Here is a 14,283-nt window from a genome sequence, read left to right as displayed (position 1 = left end):
GGAGTGGAGCTCACAGCTCAAACCCAGAGCATGTGAGCGGAGTGGAGCTCACAGCTCAAACCCAGAGCTGTGAGCGGAGTGGAGCTCAGAGCTCAAACCCAGAGCATGTGAGCGGAGTGGGGCTCACAGCTCAAACCCACAGCATGTGAGAGGAGTGGAGCTCACAGCTCAAACCCAGCTCGAGTTCTTGTATCAATGTATGATACTCCCCCAGCTCTTTTCTGTTCTTCAGCGTTTTGTGGACCCACCATCTAGCTCCTCTTTTTTTTAAGTATGGTGCTTAATAGTAAAATAATCTCTTCTTCCTCTTCTGTTGAGGTTTCAAGGGAGTCTTCCCAAAACACTGACATATTTCTTTTATCAATTGGATAGTTGTTTTTCGCACAAAATGGTTGCTTGTGTTTTTTGTTTTTTGAAATTGACGCTTGGGTATAAACACGTTGGTGTGGCACAGCCTACAGTGAGTCAAAACGGAAGCGAAGTGAAGGTAGGCGTTGGTGTGTCCCGGGCTTTAGTGTTATGAGGCAGCTACGTTCTCCTGCCCCTGTCACTTCTGTTGGAGTCTCTCAAGAGGAGTTTTCTAAACCAGGAAGTGGCTGAAAGTACAGAAATCAGCTGAAAAAAAAAACAAAACCAACAACTAAAATGTTCAACTACCAATGGTTTTATCATACTCTGCGACCCTCAGTGAGCATATGGTGAAAGTAAAAAAAAAAAAAAAAAAAAAAAAAAAATGTTTTCACTGGATTGACACTTTAAGAGATATGCCTCAGGCTCTACCATTTTAAGGCCCCCAAAATAACACACTTCTTCATGACAATATTAGTATAAAATGGTCATGCCCATGAACAGTTAAAAACTGTGGATGGTTTAAAATATTACAAAGATACATTATAACCAACAAAAGTGCCTGGAAATTCTTGTCCACAAGGGGTCCCCCGACAGCTGTGTAAAAATAATTAATAGATCAAGTACAGCATGTTTTGCACTAGGTGGGAGCCATAAGTATGCATTATAACCATTAGCATTTGAATTGTAAAAGAATACCCTACTGTGTGTGTTCACTTTAATGCTACTGATATGCATATTTAATTAAGCAATAACTACAGGGTGCAACAACTAGATAAAATCGGAGATGTAAGTCAAGGATATTATACTAGCAAGGAAGATTATTGTCTCATCATATGCAAACTGTGGCTAGCTATTTTTTTTTTTTTTGACATTCCTGTATTTTAAATCAATTTAATTCATAATAAATTGTGCTGTTGAATTGAGTTCAACCAAATCAGTTATACTTCTGTCTCTATCAAGCCTTAATGACATGAGTTTATCCATCCTGCACAGTGTCACATTATCACAGGATAACAGGATTCTAAATCTTAGTGAACTTAGTGGCAAATAGATTCAACATGTCATAATATTACATATACTGTACCTTAGAATTTCCACACTCATAGCTGGGCGGGCCTGAAATTATATAGTTAAGGCAGTTGCCTTGGAAACTGCAGTATTTGAGGTCTATTATCCCAGACAAACAATGTTCTTGCAATAATAGAATAGAATTAACATTATACTTGGAATTGTAATAGAATTATCATTATACTTGACAACTACCATCTTGCTCCAATAGCAAAGCCTGAAGCTATTCTTCACATTTTTATGGTAGCCTACTTACCTACAACAGCTTTAGCCTTTCTTAATCCACAATGACACGTCAAAGGCCTCTGCACACACTGATTCATGATGCTAGTTATGCTACCAGTTCTTTATTCTGTCTTGATTTCATTTCATTATGAAAACAGCAGTGGCCATCACTTTTAATTCCTGTAATCTGTAGCTGCCCAAATTCATAAAGTTGTGTCATAAGAGACAAGTTTGTAAAGTTTTGATGAAAAAATTTAGTATTCAAAAATTTTCACTGTAGGTTTTGTAAACAACCTTTTATAAGGCCAGGATTTGGTTTTTCAATGACTATCAAAAGTGATCATTTATTGTAGGCCATTGTAATGTGTTGTATTGTAGAATATTAAGATGCTATCCTCCCTTCCCATATACAGTATAATTGGATTTATCTGAAAACAAACCATATTTTTATGTCAGTATTAGAACATGATATGATGTCTCGTTTTTTTGCATCTGTTTTACTTCATTATGTTTCAGGATTCCTGTACTTTTAAATACTGAGCATTGGGCAAATGTTTTAATACATAACCAACTTACGCCTGTAAGAGCTTGGCGATGTCATAATGATAATAATATCTGAAGATGTATGTCTCATTTGGGTAGGTGCAAAAATAATATATTTGCGTGTGGAATACCTGAAAAAAAATCAGGTTCTTAGATAGGTGTACAGTATGAGTTTGTGTGTATGTGTGCATGTGTTTATATAAAATATGTAGAGAGAGCTTTCCTTATATCAACGACATGGAACAGAATTAGATTGAGTCATTTTTATTTTAAATGAAGTATGGAACAGTAAAAAGGGAATGCATTCACTTCAGTTAAGTGAAACACTGACTCACACCTTGATGGAAAAATACTATTTACCAGAATTCTGCAGCTTTTGTTTTTAAACATAAAGACTGAGTTAAAATTAAAAAAAAGTAAATTCTCAGTTCATTGATCAACTGATGAGCATGTGTTTTAGGGGGAAAAAGCTGCAATTGTTAATTGATTGGTTGATTTAATTTATGTTGCATTATATGTTGAAAAGCATGTTTGCTATGTTAGCATAGAGAGCAAGTAGCAAGGAGCAAAATAAGGTAATAAAGTATGGATACTGTAAGCACAAGAAAAGATACATTTCTTCGCCATTGTCATACCTCTTAAACATTACAGTATTTGGATTTACAGTTCCCTTTTCTTTACAGCATGTCATTGTATTACCTTATTTAGCTTTTGTATATTAAAATACTTTCTTTATCTACATGTAATTACATTTGAATACAAAACTTCAAATTCAGAGTGTGCCACAGTGAAGTTTTAATCTATATTACATGGCAATGGGGCACATACAAATGGAACTGTAATGTTTTTCTTCATTAGATATATAACAATGAACTTAACTCACTGACTGGTGTGTTTTAGAACATTGGACATGCTTTATTTCAGACTTTTCACAATTTATTTAAACATCTCACATATACAAAATAGGTACAATAAACTTTTTTTTTTTTTTAGAAAGATGCCTCCTTTACCCATTCAAATGGAAGAAATGTGCTTAAAGCAAGAACACCTGGATTGAAGAATAAAACAAAAAAAAAGGCTAAGGAATAATCCACATGCTTAATACGGGGTATACAGATAAGCTGCAGAGGATTCTGTCTAAAATACAATACAAAGTAATACAGTAAAGTGGTTTAAACTTGGATCGGCTTGTTTTTAAACTCAGCAAGGAGTGTAGCACCATGTCACTGCTTCAAGCATGTAAGCAGTGTAATACTGTATTTAGCACCTTTGCTATAGGACTTTAAAGCATTCCAATTCTTACGTTAAGGACGTGGATCAGGTTTTAATACAAGTATATGAGGTAGTTTAAACCCTCGGAGTTTGTGGTTTTAAACTTCCTCTTTGGAAGACATACAAAGACCACAAGTGGTATGCACTTTCATTGTTTTTATTTCACTTTATTTTACAAATGCTGACATGTCCCTCAACAAGGTGATTTCCACGTCTCTTGGGGTCTGTATTACATTGCATTGCACAATGCTCCATTCAGTCCATATTCTTGTCCGTAGGCCCAGAGCTTAAGCAAGTGGATGAGCAGAAGAAATCGGCATTCGGTATAAAAACAGAAATGGCAGAGAGATTTTTTTTTTTTAATTTATCATTTCTATTTATTTGAAACAGACTGGGCCAATGTCCAAACCAAATTCTTGATCAGCACCACCAATGTCCAAAGGTGCAATGTCGAGGATGGGCAGGCGAGATGGTTTTGTTGTTTTGTACTGAATGACTGTCTTGCCCCATTGACCAGTGTGTCTCTGTAAAAAAAGAAAAAAATATTATACTCTGGTAGTATTACTGGATATATCTACCTGCTGTATCCACCTCCAACAAGAATTAATATATTTCAACATGTTGGAGATTAATTTAAAAGGTTGTTACATTAACTCGGTTTAATGTATACTGGTAATTACACATTTTAAAAAGAAAACATTGCATGCTGCTATAGTAGACATATTCATTCATTTAGACAGCCACATGCAAATCACATTACTACATTTACTTTATTACAATTTAAACATTATATAGGATGGAATATGGTATTTGTAATATGATATATGCAACCTTTTTTTCCCCCTAGTGTATATCATTCGGTATAGCTTGGAATATAGGATAGGTGATTACTATACTTTTTTATTTTTTAAAAAAATTAATCATGTGTAACTTACAGTGCAGTCATCCTCCAGCACGCTGAATGTAAAGCGGCTGTTACCCTCAGCTCTGAGCTCAACATCATTGGAGCCTTGCAGCAGGACAGCCTTCTTCAGGTTGCCGGCTTCAGCATCCATGTAAGCAATGCTGTTCTTGCAGTGGTAGGTGATGTTCTGAGAGGCCTGGTTGGCGAGCAGGCGCATGAAAGCAAGCTGGGTGGCCATGGTCTGAGGAGTCATGCTTTCGTCATTGTATTCAAACTAGAAAAAAAGAGAACCCCAATTAAAATGTATGTATTGATGTACCTGGTTTTCATCTTTATTTCTGTGTATCAGCTGTCTGCTACAAATGTGATGGTCGTGTTTTAAAACTGTTTAATATTAATACATCCTGTAGGCAGACTTTCATCTTGTATATTACTTTTTCTATGATAAGGAGTAAAAACTCCAAAGATAATATGTGTTTCGGTCTATGCAGCTCCAAAGCTACAGATATACACTGCAAAATGGAACAGACAAAACTCAGACAACAGACAAAGAACACACAGAGAATTGACGAATAGGCATGTTGTCAAATGCATAGGAATTCAATGTAAATACTGAAAAAAAATAAAGCTTTATAAATACAACCCATTGCATCTATGAGTCTGTTTTTCTCACCTAAAATAAATTACTTGAGCATTTTTTTTTAAGGTACTAAGGGTGTGCTGGGGAAAATATTTGGTTTATTAAAGCTGTACCTGAGTGCCTCCATTGATAGTTTCTCCAAACCATGTGTGCTTCTTGTCCTTGGCATTTCTGTACCAGTTCTTGCGTGGGATGCTTGCAGGGTTGGGGTAGATGCAGGTCTCTCCAGTGCTGAAGTCACAGTGAACCTTGATGGCATCCATGATGCAGCCCTGGTTGGGGTCAATCCAGTAATGCCCTGGAGAAGATACCAAAGCCAGGTCAGTATTGATATATACTTGATTGCACCACTTATAAAAGAGATCCAGATATAATGTGCTCTCTTTTCTGTTATTCTTACTCAAGTGAGCCTGTGATACTAGGTATGATCATCCATTGTGGCCATCAAACCCCTGCCCTCTCTAAGACAATACTAGTAGATGCAGCATAGAGATTTCTGGTACACTGACTTTTTAGGTTAATAAACTGTTGGTAATGAAAGGCTACTTTAGAAATATTTGTGCCATCGAATTGAGCAAGTTTTTGTAGGAGACCAGTTGCTTTCAGAACGGGTTCAGTCAACTACATTGATCCAAAGCTGTAGAAGACCACTAGTAACAGGAGACCACTGCCCTCCTGAACCAAGCAAGGTTGTCTACAGCAGGTTTCTACCTCTATAAAGAAAAGTTGGTCAAAAACATACCGCTGCTCCATTCTGGGTGGCTGAGTCTAATGTCACGACAGGTACGAGCTGGGTTCTTCTTGGAGCCCTCTGGGGTGAGAAGGTTGTTGATCTGGTTGTTCAGGGACTTCAGGGTGGCGCCAATTTCGTAGTCCTTGGCTTTTTGGGTGGCCTGGTCAGCTCTGTATTCTCCCTCATATCCAGAAATTTCATAACCACCGCCAGCGATACCAGGCAAACCAGGAAGTCCGGGAGAACCAGGGGGGCCCTAAAGAGAAGAGATTTGTGTTATTTTCCCCTTTTTTACTACTATTAATTTCTAGTCCTTGTACCAGTCCTTGCATAACATGTTTTCTAAGACCTTAGAGACTAATGGGCTTTTTTTTTCTTCTAACAGTAAGGTTATTTGGTAACATGATTACACTTTATTTTAATTTTTGAAACCTGCAGCAGTTCTTGTAGCACTACTAGATCATGACTTTGAAAGGTACATTAACTTTATACTCACAACTGGACCACTTTGGCCATTGGGACCACGAGAACCGGCTTGGCCGATAGGACCAGGGTGTCCAGGTTGACCATCCTTGCCAGGTGGACCAGATGGACCAGCAGGACCCTAAAAGCAATGATATGAACAATTACTTTAATAAAAGATTTTAAAACTGATTTTTTAAATGAGTTACTTAACCTTGTATATGTTGTGGTGTTCACTTGAGTTTACTTACTCTTGGGCCAGAAGGACCAGTTTGACCAGCAGAACCTTGTTCACCACTTGGACCCTGTTAAGGTAAAAAGAATTACAGCATTATAATACAATAATAATCTATAAAGCTGAGTGTGTAGATCAAATGATTTTAACTTGAGAAAACACTGATATAAAACAGGTGTTTGTGGGGTGTTCAACATATTTTCACTAGAGAGCATAGGAATTATAGTTGGGATGTGGAGGCCTTGAAGTTGATTGATGCCATGAGGTCTTATGTTTTAATGTGGAAACCAACTCTGGTGGAGGGTTTCTGTGGTATGTATAGGCTTCATCTTTTGACACCAAATAATAGTTTTAAAACTACTTGCTGGTAACACAGTAAAGACATGTTTTGGTTTCTTTGGGACAGAAACTCAGATTGTTTTGGTTCATTCTTTATAAGTTTATTTCTATTACAATTTATGGGGCTGTAAAATAAGAGTACTTACTGGAGGACCAGGCAGACCTTGCATACCGGTATGGCCTCTGAGTCCCTTCATGCCTCTTTCACCTTTCTCTCCAGCAACACCCTTCTCACCACGTGGGCCTTGAGGTCCCTACAGAATAAACAAAGAAAGGTTTATTATTTAAATAATGGACAAGGCAAGGAAATGCAGTGTAAACATTTTTTTTCTTTCACTGAACTACATGCAGTATCTTCTCCCTCACTATGTTACAGAACAGTAAACTAACTGCAGCATTATGAATGGGTTTTATTTAAATAAACAAAAATACAATTATAAAAACATTTGAAAATTAAGATTTTTTTTTACAAAACTGTTATCTTGTTGGACTGTGCTTTGTGTATAAAACCAAGACAGGATACTTACAGAAACACCTCTTGCACCAGAGGGGCCAATGGGGCCTTGACTTCCACTGGGACCCTAAATAAGAAGCATAAAAACAAGTCAAATACAAAGGACATTAGTATTTATATATACACTTTTTTTATTGGAAATTATTATCCTACTCACATGGGAGTTGTAAACCCCATTTATTTTCCATATTTCAATTTTCTGAAACATGCCAGTCAAGCAAAGTTTAACTTGTTTCAATGGACACTTTCAATAAAAAAACATTACAGTATGTCAGCTAGTATGCACTAGTAACAGCATAAAAAAAGACCTATATTAATTTTCGAGGAAGATCATCAGATAATACAATGATTGTGCATCGGCAATGCTGAAATGATCTGTGAGGAAAGAAATCCCCAATGGGATTTAAGTTTATGCTTTGTGTCCAAGGGAAGGATGACTACTGGCTGATTCTAATCACGGAGAATAAGAAATAAGTAATTCCCCTATACTTAAGACATATTGTAAGGTATATTTATCACACGTTATGTGTTTAAAATAATCTGGTTAAACTGGTAAATTTGTGAGTTATCATCTTGGATTAGCTCACCCATGCACAATAGGAAATAGTCTCTCTTACTTTAAGAGTTCCATTGAGGAAGCTTTTCCATTTTGTTTGGTATTGTGCAACCGTCAAAGCTAAGGAACCAAATAGTTTCCTGTCTTCTGTGTGGTACTTGCAGGGTTAATATTATTGATGGAACCTGAATTTAACAGATATAAATTGGGAAAAGAGATTGTGTCTGCTTAGCAAACAACTATATATTAAGAATGCAGACGAGGGGGTTTATGAATAGGAATCAAATTGCGGTTTGACATGTAAATTAGAAGTGAGAGCACCTCTGTCTGTTTGAAGAGGGTGCACTTTGATTGAACGCAAGAACACATGCCCTGCTTCCTAGAGGAAATGCTGCTGTTGGCTACAATTACTATGTTAGAAATAACCGTCAACTTACAGCTCAAAGCTTCATAAAGGCATATAAATATAGGCACAAGACACTGTTTGATATGTGCACCAAATCCTTCCGGTGACCTTGAAGGTGCCTGCTCAGATGGGTAGGTAATTGAGCTCTACCTTTACCTCTGTAATAACTAGTGCTAAATTATTTTGTATAAAGATACTGTGTGTAACTCTTGAATATTGGAATAAATAAAGGATCTATGTTAAATTCTTAATTACTGTTTGGACATGAATCATTATAAATTATAAACCACAATATTAGTTTCTTTACAAACTGGTGGTACCTTACAAGAGATAACATAGTTGTTTATATGAGACATCTACTCAGACACGTGTAGATATCGCTCCAGGCGTCATTATTGGGATTACTTTTACTTTTTGGATTTTGGGTTTTGGTTAGGAATTAATTGTTTCTCATCACCCTATTATAAAACAAAATACATGACAGACTTAATTTTTCAACCATTAATAGTTGGTCAAAATGAGGCACAAGTGACAAGTCTTGCCAGTAGGTGTCCTGTAAACACAAAGCAGGGAATGATACATACAGATTCTCCACGGTTTCCTGGTCTACCAGCTGGACCAGCCGGTCCGGGAGCACCAGGAGCTCCAGATGCGCCAGCAGCGCCAGCGGGTCCGCCCTCACCACGATCTCCCTGGTGACGAGGAGAGGGAATACGCACTTGTTATATCGACTGTCCTAGAGACAATACAACTTCTTATTTATGCATGATATTAAATATTTCAATTAACTGAAAATGCTTACCTTGAAGCCAGGGGCACCGTTACGGCCAGGTGGACCATCATTACCAGGGTGTCCCTGTTAAGCACGCATACGCTCTTTGTTAAAGATATGATTACAGTAAGAACATCTTCATGTTATGTGATCTTAAGCTAATAAGATAATTTTCATATTGGTCATGTTTTAGAAAATAACCCAGCTCATTTAATTGGTACGACAATTAGCACTAGGATAATGTTTCTTGTTCTTAACATATCTTACGCAATTTGGATTTGCCTTTTCTTTTTAAAACTGATCTTGAAAAACAAGGCAAATGCCTAACATAAGTTCAATCTCAAAAAAAATAAATAAAAAAAAATAAAAAAAACAGGGCAATTACAGTAATAGACCATGAGAAGGTGATATAAACTCTCACTACAATCTACGGAAAACAATACTGATGATGAAGAGAAAGGTTTAAATCACAACCAATTCCCCATTTATACTCCATACATATGGTCTGTATACACACACGCACCCATAAAAACCACCACAATTTAATTGTAACCCTATTTAGACTACTGATGTTTGCTTCAAGTGAACTAAGAACAATCAGTGTTTCAAAATGCAAATAAATATTAAATCTGCAATGTAATGGTTTGATCTGCCTCACATTAAAAGAACATGCTCTTATACTTACATCACGTCCTGTCTCGCCTGGTGCACCGTTCATACCAGGAGCACCCATATTACCGGGTGCACCACGTGAGCCTTGTGGACCTGGTGGACCAAGTTTACCAGGCTCACCCTGAAACACAAAATAACAAATGAAAGAGAACCAAACACAGCAGGGTCAATACAAAAGTGCAACATAGAGGTAATTTTCTCTCTTTCCATAGTTTTTTCACAGCTATGTTAATGACCTCTTAAAATTACTACTAACACCCAATTGCTTCAGTATCCTGGGGTGTTAAAACTGCATCCTTCACACGAGTGATATGTGACAACCTAGGCCATGGTATTTAGTTTCTCACTGAATTACAGTGAATGGGACCATTGGGAAAATATACATTACAAAATGAAAGCCAAAATTGAATTCAAATGAATAAAAATCAATATTACACAAACCATTTGTTTAAGTGAAAATGCAACATATACTTACGACGCTACCTGCACCACCAGGGAGACCACGATCTCCTCTTGAGCCAGGTAGACCAACAATACCAGGGGAACCGAGAACACCACTAGGACCTGAGATACCAGGGGGACCCTGCAGACATAACAAACAAATTATGAGAAAGAAGCATCACATTTTCTTTACAGGGGATTTGTGTGCACACAGTTTATCTTGCATTTTTTTCCCCCAAACAATAGTGATGAATAGGGAAAAACTGAACCATCAGTAGTTCTTTAAAATTGTAATTCGCTCTTTTTTGTTTTTCAAAAACTTGATTCGTAAACTAGAATTTAGTGGTGTTCTTGACAAATGGGAGAGAAAAAAAACAAACTAAAACTGACTTACGGGAGGACCAGATTCACCAGGTGAGCCTTTTTCACCAGCTAAACCAAGAGGACCAACCATGCCTTGTTCACCGGGACGGCCAGCTGGGCCGGTATCACCGCGGGGGCCTCTGGGTCCATCCTTACCAGCATTACCAGGGGGACCAGGTGGGCCACTAATACCCTACAAAGCAAAGGAGTGAGAATTAAGGAGACTATTAGGAATCCTGTCCTGAATTGTGACTGATTGTTGTACCAAACTGTGTGGTGGTTTTGTGATACGGCTGACTGCACATTGAGTGCTAAGTTTGGATCATCAAATGCATTTTTTTATCTTTAAGGCAAGTTATATTTTCACTCTTAATGCTATAAACATCTACACAGTCCACTGTATTGCAGTTTACATAAGTTCTCTAGAACATTAAGTTGGCCTAGGCAGTTGGTTGCCATTTTAAGCGTTTTCATTAAAAAAAAAAAAAAAATCTATTGCAAAACATACCAATCAATCATTCTTTATTTTATATAGTGCCTCTCATAGTGGACCACCATCACAAAGCACTTTACAAGATGCAGTAAAAACAAGAAAATTCATAATACTTAAATACAGAGAATGCATAATACACAATATACTGTAAAAAACAACGCATAACACATTAAATACAGTGTATAGCACCATCATATTATCCACTACCTGCTACTCACTGAATTAAAACTAATATCTTAGTAAACTTCCTGTCAAGAATAACACTGTAGGTTAGACGACTGTTGCAGAAATACTTACAGCAGGGCCAGGGCCACCAACTCTACCAGCACTACCAGGGAAACCAGTCATACCCTAAAGTGTAAAAGAACAGAGGAAATAAATATAGGCTCCATCCATCAAACAAATTATTAACAAATTACAATATGATTCTGGGAAATGACAATACTTACAGTGGGACCCACATCACCACGGGGACCAGGGGGTCCACCTGGACCAGAAGGACCCTACACAAAGGAAGTAATATATTGTGGGAAAGGCATTAGACTATAACAATATTTTTTTGGTTGTTTTCATATCTAGACTTGTTTAAAGTAAGGACTAGCCCACTACCCAGTCGAGGTGAGTGGGGTTGTCTGTATTATGGTACATGCCTGCATGCTTCCAATTTTAAGAGGCCTAAGAGTTACCGCACTATAGTGTAGTACTATTAGAGCACCAGAAGAAATTCTGATATTCTATAAAATGTTATCCATAAGAACTTACAGCGGGTCCGGAGCTTCCAGCCGGTCCTGTAGGGCCTTGGGGACCAACATCTCCTTTGGCTCCTCCTGGGCCTCTCTCTCCTCTTACACCAGGTTGACCATCAGCACCCTGCAAGCAAACAAAGTGGCATTAGATTGAGCAAAGAGTAAAAAAACAAAACATTAGTATATAGAAGAGCTTCAGAAAGGGCTTTCATTGATGTGATACTTACAGGAGGACCAGCAAATCCTGGAGCACCAGCAGGTCCTACTTCACCACGCTCACCCTACCGCAGAAAGAACACATCATTGTTTACATCATTGGATTGGTAACTACTATTAATTCAAATAGGATATTTATATGTATTAGGGGCTTTTTTAAGGGAAGGGGAACACAATGGAAGAGTTTGACCTCTGATATCTACAGTGGAGGTAGAGGCAAGCACAGTGACAGGCTTTGCAATATCATGCACTTAGCTTAAGCCATGCATGACCATGACCAAAGTTGGCCATCCGTAGCTAAGCTGACTTAGGGTGGGTTTGAGTTGAAAAGCCTGCTACTCTTCTTTCTCAGTACCATAACCTTTGGAGTGATAAAAGGTAATCCCCCAAAGTTAATCAATATTGGGCTGCTAATGTCTCCCTACCAGAAGATACATTTCAGACTTACTAAAGATTACTGAGGTTGTTGTTGAATGAGATTCAGACAGAGTTTAACACCAGCTCCTCACTTTGAATATTGACTAGCAGTGATCTGGATTTGAACTACAGTCTGAAGATAAGTAATCTGTCAGCAAGACCTTGAATGGAAAATGTTGTTTGAACGAGATGACAAAAGCTATTTACAGGCATTGTTAGCAGCCATTGCTGTGTGTGGATGTTTTGTTTCATGTTTAAAAGCCTTATTGATACTTACAGGGGGACCACGAGGACCAGCAGGACCAGCAGCACCATTAGGACCAGATTCACCCTTAAATAAAGAAAAAGATGAAGACTCAATGATTGTTTGTCATCAACAATGCATTACTGTTATGAATAGTAATGTGCAATTACTTAAAATATTGAAAATGATCATTATCTGATTTATCTTGTCCTAATTTCTAATTCTTAATTTTTGCAGTATGATGTAATGCCCTTTTATGATCTTAATCTGAAGCTAGATATTTTCTTGTAACTGTTCACATGCAGGTAAACATGACTGTCTATTTATTTAGTATAGTAAGGTTTATCCAGATTAGAGAGACATTTGTTAAACAGGGTGATGGTGTGAAGCTTTACCTTGTCACCAGTTGCACCAGAAGGTCCAGGTGGGCCGCTTGGTCCGGGAGCACCCTAAAAGTGAACAAAAAAAGGGCATAAAACCCATACTGACAAAAAGTTCACATAACTACAGTATAACGTAAATGGGGTCACACTTTCTCTTTGCAATGAAACGTTGCATTATATATCTAATCATTCAGGTATTTTAATTGGCCCCCTAAAGCACACAAAACCATTTTTATGTGTGTTGTTTGGCCACACATATGTTTTGCCAATCCAATAGCAACTGGGTAAGCAAGATGTGAAGATGATGAGCCAATGTGATAGTCAGCTTGAGTTCTTCAAACGCATTACAGTACATTTATGAATTTCTTTGTGAAACTGAGCCAGGGATTGGCTGCTTAATCCAAAACTAACCACATTTTAAATACAATAAACACGTTAACAACTTTCTTTTTTCATTATATGTTTGTGGATTTATTTATTTATGACAAATAATTTAGTTTAAAGCATGTTTTAAAATATATACTTACACGTCCACCATCTCTGCCAGTGTTGCCCTCGGGACCCCTTGAACCAGTCTCGCCCTAATTTGAGGAAATTAAGAGAGATTTTAGTTATATTCCTAAAGAAATGTATACATACTGTTCTGTCAACAATGATCCTTTTAGATGAGTTCTCTACTACTATTTGACACTTGTCATATAATACTCAGGTGAAAGCATTATAATATAACCCAAATTTCTTCTTGACTCACCTTTTCACCTTTGCCACCAGGAATGCCAGCAGTACCACGTTCTCCTGGCATTCCAGAAGCACCCTGGTAACCAGGAGCACCGGCAGGACCAACATTGCCAGGCTCTCCCTGCAGACAATCAACACATACTGTATTACATGATATCAGATTCAACGTCACACACAAACTTCATGCCCATGTGTGCTCTTAGCAAAAGCATAGTGCACGTCATTTTGTTTCTGTCCTCAGTACCCAAAAGGATAGAGTGACCAGTCATGTCTATGCGCTTCTTTTGTGGTTTTCTGTGGCCATTTGAACCCTAGAAGCCCAATAGCTCCTGGGATGCCTTAACAAAGGCATCTAATGTTAATGTATGGGTAAATTCTCCCATTGTTAAACATTTTATGCTTTACATACTATTTATATTCTTTGTAAAACTATTCTAAACTAGCAACATTAGGAATATAATTTTGATATAGAGACATTCAGAGCCTATAGTGGACTCTGGATTTACGAGGTTACGTTGAGTAGGGTGACTAGGACGACAAGATAAAACCT

The 14,283-nt window shown here is 37.6% G+C and overlaps 1 protein-coding gene across 1 annotated transcript in view; it reads right to left on the bottom strand.

The window, feature by feature from the left end:
* Nucleotides 1-2,435: 2,435 nt before the first annotated feature.
* LOC121315031 (collagen alpha-2(I) chain-like) overlaps nucleotides 2,436-14,283 on the bottom strand; it is a 31,786-nt gene continuing 19,938 nt past the window's right edge. Inside the window, exons 31-51 of the mRNA XM_041248897.1 lie at nucleotides 13,747-13,854; nucleotides 13,523-13,576; nucleotides 13,008-13,061; nucleotides 12,646-12,699; nucleotides 11,963-12,016; nucleotides 11,752-11,859; nucleotides 11,439-11,492; nucleotides 11,287-11,340; nucleotides 10,528-10,689; nucleotides 10,168-10,275; nucleotides 9,706-9,813; nucleotides 9,051-9,104; nucleotides 8,833-8,940; nucleotides 7,300-7,353; nucleotides 6,919-7,026; nucleotides 6,450-6,503; nucleotides 6,233-6,340; nucleotides 5,746-5,992; nucleotides 5,117-5,301; nucleotides 4,395-4,637; nucleotides 2,436-3,983 (exon numbers count right to left, since the gene is read on the bottom strand). Coding sequence (XP_041104831.1) covers nucleotides 3,837-3,983; nucleotides 4,395-4,637; nucleotides 5,117-5,301; nucleotides 5,746-5,992; nucleotides 6,233-6,340; nucleotides 6,450-6,503; nucleotides 6,919-7,026; nucleotides 7,300-7,353; nucleotides 8,833-8,940; nucleotides 9,051-9,104; nucleotides 9,706-9,813; nucleotides 10,168-10,275; nucleotides 10,528-10,689; nucleotides 11,287-11,340; nucleotides 11,439-11,492; nucleotides 11,752-11,859; nucleotides 11,963-12,016; nucleotides 12,646-12,699; nucleotides 13,008-13,061; nucleotides 13,523-13,576; nucleotides 13,747-13,854 — 2,226 coding nt within the window. The 3' untranslated portion in view covers nucleotides 2,436-3,836. The remainder of the gene's footprint in view (nucleotides 3,984-4,394; nucleotides 4,638-5,116; nucleotides 5,302-5,745; nucleotides 5,993-6,232; nucleotides 6,341-6,449; nucleotides 6,504-6,918; nucleotides 7,027-7,299; nucleotides 7,354-8,832; nucleotides 8,941-9,050; nucleotides 9,105-9,705; nucleotides 9,814-10,167; nucleotides 10,276-10,527; nucleotides 10,690-11,286; nucleotides 11,341-11,438; nucleotides 11,493-11,751; nucleotides 11,860-11,962; nucleotides 12,017-12,645; nucleotides 12,700-13,007; nucleotides 13,062-13,522; nucleotides 13,577-13,746; nucleotides 13,855-14,283) is intronic.

The sequence above is a fragment of the Polyodon spathula genome, chromosome 4 (genome assembly GCF_017654505.1).
Source record: "Polyodon spathula isolate WHYD16114869_AA chromosome 4, ASM1765450v1, whole genome shotgun sequence".
In the NCBI taxonomy this organism is placed as follows: domain Eukaryota; kingdom Metazoa; phylum Chordata; class Actinopteri; order Acipenseriformes; family Polyodontidae; genus Polyodon; species Polyodon spathula.
The sequence above is the reverse complement of the archived record's forward strand: the minus strand, read 5'-3'. Positions and strand labels throughout refer to the sequence as shown.